The 14,893-nt window shown below is 35.7% G+C and overlaps 1 protein-coding gene across 3 annotated transcripts in view; it reads right to left on the reverse strand.

Moving 5' to 3' along the window:
* LOC138692694 (putative epidermal cell surface receptor) overlaps positions 1–14,893 on the reverse strand; it is a 420,391-nt gene that overhangs the window by 54,951 nt on the left and 350,547 nt on the right. For all 3 annotated transcript variants that reach the window (XM_069815825.1, XM_069815826.1, XM_069815824.1), the window contains 3 exons: positions 13,804–13,967; positions 9,097–9,265; positions 4,732–4,951 (listed from right to left, as the gene is read on the reverse strand). In XM_069815825.1, the coding sequence (XP_069671926.1) occupies positions 4,732–4,951; positions 9,097–9,265; positions 13,804–13,967 (553 nt within the window). The remainder of the gene's footprint in view (positions 1–4,731; positions 4,952–9,096; positions 9,266–13,803; positions 13,968–14,893) is intronic.

Genomic DNA, 14,893 nt, shown 5'->3' on the forward strand with positions numbered 1-14,893 from the left:
GAGAGACCATAACAATGTTACGGTTACCAAATGATGTAACTGCAGAATTTTTTTTTTTCATACTTGGATAAAGCTAGTTTGAAAAATATTATTAGTAACCTTTTTAAATACTTTTATCAGATATTTAAGTTCTAATAAGTCTTGTTGTGGTACCTTGTAATTTTTGTCCAATTGTGAGTTCATTTTCTTATAAAATTTTAGAAATTTAGAGCCTGTATTTTCTGGTAATATGTGTGGTCGTTCGTTCACGTACATATGCCCTTAAATTGTGGTTTTCTGTTAACGAACAGTGACGTACATCATCAATAAAATAGTCCGGGTTAAGTTCACTGTACGGGATGCTGTACTTGTACAAGAATGCGGCCGTTCGGCTACCCAATCATTCACAGAATAGGAGGAGTAAGCACAATAAACCTGAGGCTGCAGCGTAAGTTTTCGGGTCTCTCCTCCGTGCAAGAGAAAAAAAAAACGCTCAAGCTAGGCGCATTTCCAAACCCACACCGGCTGACTACATTAAGGTTCGCTGCGTACCCTGGTTTCGAGCAGGCAACCCACCCCCTCTCGTCCCTAGACCAGCTTCCTCTGTGCGTCGCCAGCAGAGTTTCGGAGAATTCTATGGGATGATAACGAAATGGGGTAATGTTGATGGAACGATGTAGAAGTATGGGAAACGGTAGAACCCCGGAGAAAACCGCAATGAAGACCTTATCGCTACAAATGTCACTATGGATTTTTGTATTTTTCAATTAAAAATCCCAAGCCTGACCGGGATTCGAACCCGAGCCATCTGCGTGACGGTATTACCACTCAGCCACCTAAATCATATAAGGTATTTGATTCTGGTTGGATAGAATATTTTGGTGGTCAGGGTATATATACGTGGGTGTAACTTAAATAGTGGCAACACTGCTGTAAAAGCGAAACGAGACTGAGTTAATTGTTGTCACTTCTACTACATGTTAGTTCATGTCTGCCCTCCTCCCCCCTAAAAGGACTCTTCCGTCCGACTCACACCGCATGCGCTGTGGAGAGTTGAAGTTACTGTAGTCTCCTGTTAGTTACAGCTCTAAGCGGTTGTGTTTCGCCATGTTTACAAAGCAGGAACAGCGATCTTGGCTAAAAATTCAATCTGCCCGTGGTCGTTCAGCACGACAATATCATGACGGTCTTGTTGAGGCATGTGGAGAGACGGCGTTACCATGCAGGACTGTTGCGAGGTAGGTTCGAGCCTTCAACGAGGAGCATGACGGCGTGGAAAACATGGCTCGGCCGGGTCTCCCGCAAAGACAGAATGTTAATGCACAGTATTTCCGTCAATTTTGGAGCATAATCTGAGACCAGCGTTGCGAGGAGAGCGCCCACACGTTTTGCAGAACCCTACTATCATTTTGTAGGATAACGCAAGGGTGCACACGGCACGCTCTGTAGCTGATTTGTACTGTCGCTGGGGGTGAGAAGTGCTTATTCAACCACTACATTCACCCGACTTAAGCCCCTGTGATTGTATTGTATTGTAATTATTAACATTCCATGGTATTCATACATTGCTTCACAGCTAGAATATGGAACAAGTCAAAAAACTTAATACTATTATAAAGTCTTAATTTATAGTCACAGTCTAGATGAAATATATACAGACGAGATTTACAATATAGTCTACTAGTACAACACATAGTTTTAGTATCAATTTCATGAAGTGTTATTGAATGTCATGAATTCACCTACAGGATAGAAGGCGTGAGAAATTAGGTACTTCTTTAATTTGGCCCTAAATAATTTTATGTTTTGAGTTTCATTTTTTATATCGATAGGGAGGCTATTAAAAATTTTTACTGCCATATAACGCACTCCTTTTTGATAGCACGATAGACTTGCCGATGGAGTATGAAAGTCATTTTTTTGACGTGTATTTATGCTATGAACTGTTGAATTAGTTACAAAGTTTTCACGATTACATACGAGGAAGACTATTAATGAAAAGATATACTGACAAGCCATGGGCATTATTTGTAGCTTTTTGAAAATAGTCCTACACGACTCCCTAGATTTGGCACCTACCATTATTCTAATTACTTTTTTTTTGTAATAGAAATATATTGTTACTATCTGTGGAATTTCCCCAGAATATTATTCCAGAACTCATTACCGAGTGGAAGTATACAAAGTATATTGTTTTTAAGGTATTGATATTTACTATCTTTTGCATAGATCTAATAGCAAAACAAGCTGAATTTAGTTTGGGGGTAATTTCTTTAATATGATTTTTCCAATTTAACACATTATCGATTTTTAAGCCAAGAAATTTGGTTGTTGTTGTTTCTAATAGGGATCTATTTTTAATTATTGCGCTAGAAATTTGCGAGGTTGAATTTGGACAGGATTTAAATTGAATTATGTTAGTTTTGTTACAATTTAATACTAATTTATTGACTGAGAACCAGTCACATATTTTGAAGAGAATTTCCTCTGTTGAAGATTGGAATGTGTTGGAGTTATTGGCTGTAATTACTATACTTGTGTCATCTGCAAATAATATGGGATGACCTACATATTTATTAGGGGGGGGCAAGATCATTTATTTTTTCATTTTATTGGGTTATTTTACGACGCTGTATCAACATCTAGGTTATTTAGCGTCTGAATGAAATGAAGGTGATAATGCCGGTGAAATGAGTCCGGGGTCCAGCACCGAAAGTTACCCAGCATTTGCTCGTATTGGGTTGAGGGAAAACCCCGGAAAAAACCTCAACCAGGTAACTTGCCCCGACCGGGATTCGAACCCGGGCCACCTGGTTTTGCAGCCAGACGCGCTGACCGTTACTCCACAGGTGTGGACTAGATCATTTATAAACACTAGAAAAAGTAGGGGACCTAATATTGATCCTTGAGGAATTCCATTATTAATAGTTCCCCATGTCGATGTAGATTTCATTTCGATGATTATGACTTAATCCCAAACATGAAGAGACCACTTTGTGACGTTCGATTCCGGACTGTTCCCGATATTCTACAGGGTAGGGCGGTTCATCAGAAACATCAACAGAACAGGAGCTGCTACAGGGATACTACGACTTCCACATCGCTGACAACGAGTTGTAGACAATGCTGGCTACGACACTTTTTTTTTATTGCAACACAAAATTATATACAACTATAGCAATAACAAAACATTTCAAACAGACAATACTTAATAAAATAATGGTCCCATATCAATGTTGAATAATCTGAGTGAGATTTTCCTAGTGCAACAAAAGCAAATATTTCTGTACACATGATAGAATTATTATACTCCTACATACAAAAAGAACATTGTGACATTTTAAGAGTATATGCATTACTTTAACGTTCAGTTCAAAAGTATTTCAATTCCTCTGCTTAATGTTATTAGTTATCACATAATTAAGTACAAAAAATAAGTCTCAAAAAGTTAAAGAATCTTAAGTACTTGTTAAAAATAAGAAATAATTATAATAATCATAACAATAATAACAATAATATACCCCCAAAATATATTCAGTGATCATATTATCAGTCAAACAACAACAATTATTGCACTGATAAAGAAAATGAAACCTTTCCTACATACTACAATTTTATGAATTGATATTCTTATTACATTATTTCCATATAAATGTGTGGACATTGCTTTAACATTTTAATCCAATATTGTTTCCATACAAAGTGCTAATCGCTTCACAATAGCTGCCTGTGTTGTCTTGGGTTTATAATAAAAACTTGGCTTGAGTATAAAGTTTAAGTCTATGTATTTCACAGGGATATGCGCGATGTAACTAATATCCTGAATTGCAGTTTCCCAATATTGTTTAGTCCTCGGGCACTCAAGAAAGCGATGTTGAAGATTGTCTTCTTTTTGGCAATAGGGGCAGAGTGATGTCCGGGCTAATCTGATAAGGTATAATTTACTGTTAGTTGGAAAAATATCATTGACCACTCGAAACCATAGGTCTTGCTGTTTAAAGATCAAAACACTGTTTCGTATATTCTTCCAGATCCGTTTCCAATTATACACAGGAAAACGGCACACAATTTGAAGGCATATTTCTCTTCCTTGTGTATTCTAACCTTTCATGAATTTTTTCGGCAAACTTACTGAACACTGAACGACTGTAGAAGCTTCACAGATGTATCACTTGTATATTCGTAATAAGTAGGCTAAATGGTTGTCATTATTAAAGTTACAAACTGTGTATATTATATATATATATATATATATATATATGAGTAAGATTAATCAGTGGTGACAATATAATAATTTAATGTTCTAGGGGACAATCTGACAGCTATACCACTTCCTGTCTGTGTACGTATGTCTCTGAAGTAACAGATAAACTTAGTATTATTTTGTAACAAAAGTAGACCACAGTAATTTTAATACGGGAGTGATTACATACATCAAGCATTCGAGTCGAAGGCAGTTCAGACCATAATCATAATATATTCCGTGTGCTTCGTGACTACACTTCACTAATCGATACAGGCATTATGGCGTCAAATTTTCTCACATTCCCTGTAAAACGCAAGGGCTTTCGCTGTGTAATGACAGAGCCAGTTAACAAACACAATTTACTATACACCGACCTTGACTTTAAGAAATACTGCATAATAATTTTTGGTGGAACGTTAATATCTCTGGTAAGATTCCTTATGTAGTAAATTACATCCCTCATGACAAGAGAAGTACCATATAACTGCTTGAAAGTGTTTACTTACCTTGTACCAGGCTTCAGATCTTGGATTATTGTTCTGGCTTGTGAATCTCTCTTAGCTACTTTGAAAGTGCTGAAATCTTCTTTGCCCGCATCGCTTTGGTAAATAGCTCTGAAGATGTTGACGTATTTGTCTTCTGGATAAGGCACTCCGTTCCACGATAACTCCACACTTGTTGGCTTGATATTTTGTACATCCAGTGTTACATTAAATTTGTAGAGATCTGTAAAAAAATAATTAAACATTTATTTACAAATATTTTGAATTCTGCCATTTATATCTTCAACTGGTTTCATGTGCAAGAGTTAAAATTTGACTTTGTGTTATACAGTTTTAACTCCAGATTTCACTAAAATTCTGTCTCATCAACAGTTTTAACACGGGGTTAAGCTTGGGGTTAAGTTAACCTACTACTCTGGGCTAAAAATAAAATGGTTGCTGCATATCATGGTCTTGATATAGAATTGATGTATTTAGATATGTTAAATGAAAGAGAAGGGAGAGAAATATGCCTTTCTCTTTATGCTGCAGGTACTATTAAGAAATTATACCACAGGGTCTTTTCTTTATGTATGTATATATGTATGTATGTATGTATGTATGTATTTGGTTATTTTACGACGCTGTGCCAACATCTAGGTTATTTAGCGTCTGAAATGAGTCCGGCACCGAAAGTTACCCAGCATTTACTCGTATTGAGTTGAGGGAAAACTCCGGAAAAAACCTCAACCAGGTATTCGAACCCGGGCTACCTGGTTTCGCAGCCAGACGCGCTGACCGTTACTCCACAGGTGTGGACTGTGTGTGTATGTATGTATGTATGTATGTATGTATGTATGTATGTATTTATTCACACTGCAAATGGGTATATACCCGGTGGCATTGGTAACTAATTACACTCAATAATGACAATTAATAATAAACAATTAATAATAATAATAATAATAATAATAATAATAATAATAATAACAATAATAACAGGGAGCATCCTAAATTAAATGAAGCACGATCACTTAAAATAACATTTAAAGTAAATCTAATTTGTATCTTAGCCCTAAGTTCGAAATAAAACCCGCGAGTATGATATGTTCATATCTGCACAAGTACCTTTCAACATTTCACTCATTTCGCTGTCAACTCACTCACTGCACTGGAACTACGACACATTTCACTGATTCTATCCTGATTTCACTAACACTTCAAAAATATTTCACTGTTCAAATACTTTGCACTGCCACTATAAACTATAAAACTTCACTGACAAACACACTTCACACTTCACTGACACACTTCTTCACTGATACAACACTTCAAATAACAAAATATCAATAAATAACAAAATATCAATCAAATAACAAAATATCAATGAAATAACAAAATATCAATAAATAACAAAATATCAATCAAATAACAAAATATCAATCATATAACAAAATGTCAATAATAACAAAATATGAATACAATAACAAAATATCAATATAATGACAAAATATCAATAAATAACAAAATATCAATAAATAACAAAATATCAATAATAACAAAATATCAATAAAATAACAAAATATCAATAAAATAACAAAATATCAATAAATAGCAAAATATCAATAAATAACAAAATATCGGTTATAACAAAATATCAATAAAATAACAAAATATCAATAAAATAACAAAATATCAATAAATGACAAATTATCAATAATAATATAATATCAATAAATAACAAAATATCAATAATAACAAAATATCAATAATAACAAAATATCAATCAAATAACAAAATATCAATAATAAAATATCAATAAAATAACAAAATATCAATAATAAAATATCAATAAAATAACAAAATATCAATCAAATAACAAAATATCAATCAAATAACAAAATATCAATCAAATAACAAAATATCAATAATAACAAAATATCAATAATAAAATATCAATAAAATAACAAAATATCAATAAATAATGAATATCAATAAATAACAAAATATCAATAATAACAAAATATCAATAATAAAATATCAATAAAATATCAAAATATCAATAAATAACAAAATATCAATAATAACAAAATATCAATAATAACAAAATATCAATGAAATAACAAAATATCAATAAATAACAAAATATCAATAAATAACAAAATATCAATAAAAAGACAAAATATCAATAAAATGACAAAATATCAATAATAACAAAATATCAATAAATAATGAATATCAATAAATAACAAAATATCAATAATAACATAATATCAATAATAAAATATCAATAAAATAACAGAATATCAATAAATAACAAAATATCAATAATAACAAAATATCAATAATAACAAAATATCAATAATAAAATATCAATAAAATAACAAAATATCAATAAATAACAAAATATCAATAATAACAAAATATCAATAATAAAATATCAATAAAATAACAAAATATCAATAAATAACAAAATATCAATAAATAACAAAATACCAATAAAATAACAAAATATCAATTAGCAACAAAATATCAATAATAACAAAATATCAATGGTTGGAGAATATTGGAATCTCAAAAGCTACAGTTAGCAGAACTTACTCTAAGATGTCTGCAGTTATAGAATCAGTGAGACAAAGCTACCTGCGTAAGAATTCCTTCAGTTGAATAACGTTTACATATTATAAATATTAATGACTTCTATCAAATGTACCATTTTCCTAGAGTTTACGGTGCTCTAGAATGCACAAATGTAAAAATCTAATCTCCGGGAGGCAACATCTGTCTTATTGCATTCTACGATGTCTTTGTATTTTGTGGCGAGTTGGATTAGTAAATATTTTTCTAGCACCAAAAAATTTATGCCCCTCTTTCTCTTCGTAAACTCTTCTATTTGATTCGCGCAACATAGTGCGTTCATGAAAACGAATTCACGGTGCCTGGCTCTTAGATTGGTACACTTTTATTCTTTTCTGCGAGGGTTAGAGTGGTGTCAGCTAACCCTCTGTGGGGTTCAAGTTCGTTGGCGGTCCGGAACCGAAGCAAGTCAAAATTATGGGAAACGGAGACTATGATGAAAGAGAGCAATTCTCCTTCAGCTGGTTGGGGGAAAACCTCGAAACAAACCTGAGCCAGGATTTGAACCCGCGCCCATTCGTTCCAATGTCAGACATGCAAATCGTTACTCCACAGCAATGGATACTCTTCCCCTTACAGTTTGGGAAAACCTCGGGAAAATCTAACCAATTAACGAGAGCGGGATTCTGCCGACACCAAATAGCAACCTTGGATCCTGGTTCCCATCCGTTAGCCCAAAACTGCGTCAGTGGCGTGTGATTGGTTTCAGTTCTGTATTTAATGAACAGCCAAGTGTTTTCAGTAACATTAGAACAGTATAATATAAATTACTGTAATAAATGTGGGAACTATCACAAAGGGAACTGCCCAGTCGACCTGGTTGGCAAATTGGTATAGCGCTGGCCTTCTATGCCCAAGGTTGCGGGTTCGATCCCGGGCCAGGTCGATGGCATTTAACTGTGCTTAAATGCGACAGGCTCATGTCAGTAAATTTACTGGCATGTAAAAGAACTCCTACGGGACAAAATTCCGGCACATCCGGCGACGCTGATATAACCTCTGCAGTTGCGAGCGTCGTTAAATAAAACATAACATTTTTAACAAAGGGAACTATAAAAATTGGAGATTCATCCTTCGAAGAGGTGGAAAAATTCAGATATCTTGGAGCAACAGTAACAAATATAAATGATACTCGGGAGGAAATTAAATACAGAATAAATATGGGAAATGCATATTATTATTCGGTTGAGAAGCTTTTATCATCCAGTCTGCTGTCAAAAAATCCGAAAGTTAGAATTTATAAAACAGTTATATTACCTGTTGTTCTGTATAGCTCTGAAACTTGGACTCTCACTTTGAGAGAGGAACAGAGATTAAGGGTGTTTGAGAATAAGGTTCTTAGGAAAATATTTGGGGCTAAGAGGGATGAAGTTACAGGAGAATGGAGAAAGTTACACAACACAGAACTGCACGCATTGTATTCTTCACCTGACATAATTAGGAACATTAAATCCAGACGTTTGAGATGGGCAGGGCATATAGCACGTATGGGCGAATCCAGAAATACATATAGAATGTTAGTTGGGAGGCCGTAGGGAAAAAGACCTTTGGGGAGACCGAGACGTAGATGGGAAGATAATATTAAAATGGATTTGAGGGAGATGGGATATGATGGTAGAGACTGGATTGATCTTGTACAGGATAGGGACCAATGGCGGGCTTATGTGAGGGCGGCAATGAACCTACGGGTTCCTTAAAAGCCAGTAAGTAAGTAAGTAAGTACTATCACAAAGAGTATGGTATCGAACTCACCATGCACGTCTGCAGTAAGAATCATAGCGTTGTGCTCATCCATGAGCTCCGTCGTCTGTCCAGGGAACGGGATGAAGAAGATCCCCACTTCGTACTCGGTGTGAGGTCGCATGTCTTCCAACGTGTAGCTTGTCACTGCCCGATGGATCAGAGGCGTTGCTGCATATACCTGTGTGACACGAAGAGTTATAAATATTACAATTATTAAATTGCACATTATAAAAAAATTAAGGTGTATAACAGTGTGATGTAGGCTTACGCCACCAACCTTGAACCCTTGTCCTGCCTCCTTTACACGATTTTCCCCTTTTCTCTTTTCTTAAATTGTTTGCTCAGTATTAGTTGCCTCCCTCACGTTACCATGTAGTTTAATTTCTTTATGCTCGACCATGCCGAAATGTAGTAATTATACACCTGCTAGCAGCCCTTTAATGCATGTCATTAAAGTTCAGGTTTTCGATTATTCTCGGATATGCAATCGAAAGACAACTATCGAAAGGTCACGGAGGCTGGAAATCCAATACTGTCGCAGAAAGTTATGTTCTGTTACTACAATAATTAGCGTTAATTGTAAATAATATTCAAATAAATTCAATTTGTCATCTCGTTTTTCAATGTCGAATTCAATTTCAAGGTTGTATCAAGACTAATGTTTATCTTACTCTAGATTATATCAAGGTCGTCGACATTCGTTTCCCGGAAAAATTAATACTTTCGCGTCTGCGCACATCTCACAATTCATGAGGTAGGCTATTGCACTCACTCACATAACAATAACATGAATATTTATGTATGTATGTATTTATTTATACTGCAAGTGGGCAGGCACCCGGTGGCAGTGGTATATACAATATAATCAATACACAATAAAATGATAACTAATACACAATAAAATTTACAATACACAATACAATTTTACAACACATATACAATTTTACACACAATACAATAAGAATACACAATACAATTTAACACAATAATAATAAAACATAAAATAAAATACCTAATTTTACAATACAACCTACATAATTATGTATAGGCCCTACATAAGTTTCAATAGTCTTTCACTTTACTCTCATCTCATTCCCTGTAGTGGCACGATGACGCATTTCACTGGCACTTTAGCACACATTTCACTGACACTCTGCAACACATTTCACTGACACTATAGAACACATTTCATTGACGCTATAAATTATCACTGATCGGAACTGTTCACTGCACTGTAAAACCATAACTTCACTGACTCACCTCGCTTCACTGATACAACAGTTCAAATAAGTCAAATAATTACATCCTTATGCATACTTATAAACAGAACTACATTTAAACTAAACATTTCTAGTCTAAGGCCCTCTTACACGCTATTTTTAAATAATTTACAATTCAAACCAAGAAATTAAACTCGTCAGCCTAGATAAATACATGTCACCTTAAAAAATTAAATGTTGAATGTCACCTCAATTTTAATTTTCATTTTATATACAACTTTTTAAATTATTCTTGAATCTCCTTAAGGAAGGACAGCCCTCAAAGACCGCTGCAGGTAGGTCATTCCAATCATTTATAGTTCTATTTAAAAATGAGAATTTACCTACATCCGTTTTCTGTTTCCTACATTATTAATAATTTCAAGCTAGAAATATGGTCGAGCATAAAAAGTCGTATGAAACTTGCCTATAATGGTAATTAAGACGCTCGTATGAAAATTATGAAACTCGCTTGCGCTCGTTTCATAAACATCCTCGCGTCTTAATTACTACCATTATAGGCTCGTTGCATAATGTGCTATTACGCCACAATCCGACATGTTCTTTACTGTTCTCTTACATTGCCGCAAGGTAGCGGGTTTCATGTTATGTAGCTGGGTTCGAGATTTATTGAGTTCCTTTTTTGGGTTCGAGTTTAAGCACGCGGATTGCCTCATTTAAAATGTAACATTTTTTTCTCTCCCTCCTTCCACGTAGTCGCATTGAAGTTCCATCGTAGCGACGTTAAAGCTCCTTTCAATGTAGCGACATTAAAGCTTCTTTCAACACAGCGACATTAAAGCTCGTTCTCTCGTGGCGCGATTGAATCTCTTTAACGTGTATCGAAATTGGAATCTTTTTCCATGTAGTTGCATTGAAGTTCCATTGTAGCGACATTCAAACTCCTTTCAATGTAGCGACGTTAAAGTGCATTTCAACGAAGTGATATTAAAGTTCGTTGTCTCGTAGCGTGATTGAAGCTCTTTATGAAGTAGCGAAATTGAAGTCTTTTTCCACGTAGTTGCTTTGAAGTTCCATCGTATCGACATTCAAACTCCTTTCAATGTAGCGACGTTAAAGCGCCTTTCAACGAAGTGACATTAAAGTTCGTTGTCTCGTAGCGTGATTGAAGCTCTTTATGAAGTAGCGAAATTGAAGTCTTTTTCCACGTAGTTGCTTTGAAGTTCCATCGTATCGACATTAAAACTCCTTTCAATATAGCGACATTAAAGCTCTTTATCTCGTAGCCCGATCGAAGGTCTTTGTGAAGTAGCGAAACTGGAAACTTTTTCCACGTAGTCGCATTGAAGTTCCAAACCTAAGCAGTTGATAAAGCGTCGTAAAATAACCTACTAAAATAAAAATTGAAGTTCCATCGTAGCGACGTTAAAACTCCTTTCAATATAGCGACATTAAATCTCTCTCCACGAAGCGACATTAATAAAGGCAGACATCGAACATCTGTAACTGATGTTTCATTACGATCAGTAGGCTACTGTTCCTTTCAGCTGCCAACAGCATAAAACCCCGTTTTGGTGTTCTGATAAATAAAAATATAACAAAATGATGTTGTATATTTAAGTAGCTATAGAATTTCTATTATTTCTGTAAAATAAATATTTCTTTATTAATTAATAATAGTCCGAGATAGTTTTGTAAACACTGAACGGGAATTCATTTCATGAACACTCGTACTAGTACGAGATCACCCCTTCTTCCAGTCCACCCTTATACAGAGCAGCCAATATTCACATTCCGCTCGCGAGCTGTGAGCCGACTCGGAGAGCGCAAACCTCGTGCTGGCCTGTTTTAGAAGAAGCTTCTGAAGCTGGATTGAATTTAATTAAAAAAAAAAGCCGTGAAAGCTATGAAAGAGAGTACAAGAAATTTATTGCATTATTTGAGAATGAGAAAACGAAAAATATTTCAGAAACAGTGGTTCTAGCATATCTATCCGAACAGTTTAATTGTTTAAATTTTATCTTTTCATTCGGTGGATAGTTTTATTTGATCATAACTATCAGAACAGATCAGTTGATTAAATTTTAAGTTACATTTCTTTTTTGAACCTTCTTTTAATGTTCAGAAGTAAGATTGCGTTATAGATTAATGAAATGCTATTTATTTTAATTTAAAAATTCTTTATTTCATTTAATATTGACATTATGGCGTCGCATTGTTATAAATACAAACTATTTAATGACGTAATTGTTGCTATGACAATTTTATTTCACGATTTTTAGCAACAATGAAAGACTGTAAATCTGGCTTTCAAGTGAAGCTCAATGGGAAAATTGGGAAGGTGTCGGATGTAGTTCCTGGGTAGCTCAGTCGATAGAGCATTCGTGTGCTAAGCGAAGGGTCCCGGGATTGATACCCGGCCTCGGATCAATTTTTCCCTTGAAATTATACAAGTCTGCTTCACAGGAAGCTTTACCTGAAAGCCAGATTTGCATAATATATTGGCTACGTCACTGTACGGTAGGTACGTTAACAGAAAACCACAATTCAAGTCACATAGAGTTTGTGTGCACGCAAAGTTGGGTTTCTGGCACCTTGTCAGCCCACTTGAGTTGTGTGGATATAAAGTTAAAAATTGGAACGGTGTCGGGTGTAGTTCCTGAGTAGCTTAGTCGGTAGAGCATTCGTGCGCTAGGCGAAGGGTTCCGGGATCGATACCCGGCCCCAGAACATTTTTCCCTTGAAATTATACAATAAAAGACTGTTTATATTGCTGGTGTACAAAAAACGTATTTTCATTGTTTTTTCGTATCTGGTAAATTACACATTTCATACATTCCCTCATATGCAAAAATAATCTTAATATCTCATCTCAGGTGATTCGATATGGTGGAACTATAGTTTGGTTGAAAGTACAACCACAGCCTACTATATACAGTCACGAAGCTTGAGTTGTGAGGGTGCTTGAAACAATTGACTGTGCCGGTACTATTTCGCATTGTCTGTAATGAGGCGATATTAGCGATCCTAGTGGGTAGCAACTATCTGTGTATGCATATTTACTACGTATTGAGCTTCGTGACTGTATATGAAGAGTCCACTGCAAGAATGATGGATGTCACTTTCTTGTCGAAAATGAACCAAGACTGTCAATGCATAGCTTAAGACATATAGAATGTACATACAGAGTTATATGGCATTAACACTGATAGTCATCGTCCAGTAATGATCGGAAAATCACAGTTAAGCTTCGAGCGCTAAGCATTTCAAACTTTCAATTGCTTCTCTTGCAAAATGTATTCCAAATGACATCCATCATTCTTGCAGTTGACTCTTCATACATTAGACTGTGGTACAACACACATCATCGCACAGAAGAGGTAATGCAAGCAGCAATTACTTTAATTCACCGCAATATCTCATATCCACGTTCAGACAATAATAGAGTTGACAGCGTTTCAAGTAGTAGAGACGTGCGGAAGTTGCATCGTCTTACCTTGCCTTCCTTCTCCTTGTACCGCAGTTGTACGCCATCTATAAACTGAAGCTCGAACTCTGTGAACTTGCGCCAGATAAGTCTGGCCCAGGTGGCGTTCACTTCCACCACTGTGAGGCCAACGTCCACCGGGATCTGTGGCGGCAGTGTGGTTGCTGGTGTGGCTGAAATAATATAATTATTGTATAAGACAAAGATCGTACGGGACTTTTTATTATAGTAATAATCGTTATATTAACAAGTCAAGCGTATACTAAGCTCGTCTTATATGTTAGACACAGAAAGATTTCAATCTGTCTTGCAGTGTTGAATTCAGACCTCTTCACTGGTGGGGGGGGGGGGGTAATAACTGGTGGGAAAGAGGTGGGAGAAAAAAAAACACCAATAAATAATTCTGATCTTACCTAAAAACGCAGTATATATAAAAGTGAACACAAAAAATGAGGTTAATTAATTAAATAAAGCTTGCATTGCTTCATGGCAGCCGGGTAGCAGAGCTGGTTGGTAGAGCAGCTGGCTACGGACTGGAAGGTCCGGGGTTCGATCCCAGGTGGTAACAGGATTTTTTTGTCGTTGCCAAACTTTCAGAACGGTCCTGAGGTTCACTCATCCTCCTATAGAATTGAGTACTGGACCTTTCCCGGGGGTAAAAGGCGGTCAGAGCGTGGTGCCGACAATATCACCTCATTCTAGTGCCGAGGTCATGGGGCTCTACCTCCATGCCCCCCCAAGAGCCTTCATGGCATGTTACGGGGACACCTTTACCTTTACCTTTTGCATTCCTTTATATTTGTTAAATGTTAATACAGGCATTAACTTAGTCTAAAAAATGTTAATTTTTGTTATCCAAAATATGGTGAATATGAACCTGGAGACGACCTGGTTGGCGAGTTGGTATAGCGCTCGCCTTTTATGCCCGAGGTTGCGGGTTCGATCCCTGGTCAGGTCGATGGCATTTAAATGTGCTTAATTGCGACAGGCTCATTTTTTTTATTTTAGTAGGTTATTTTACGACGCTTTATCAACAGCTTAGGTTATGCGACAGGCTCATGTCAGTAGATATACTAGCATGTAAAAGAACTCCTGCGGG

Source organism: Periplaneta americana, chromosome 17 (genome assembly GCF_040183065.1).
Source record: "Periplaneta americana isolate PAMFEO1 chromosome 17, P.americana_PAMFEO1_priV1, whole genome shotgun sequence".
NCBI classification, from domain to species: domain Eukaryota; kingdom Metazoa; phylum Arthropoda; class Insecta; order Blattodea; family Blattidae; genus Periplaneta; species Periplaneta americana.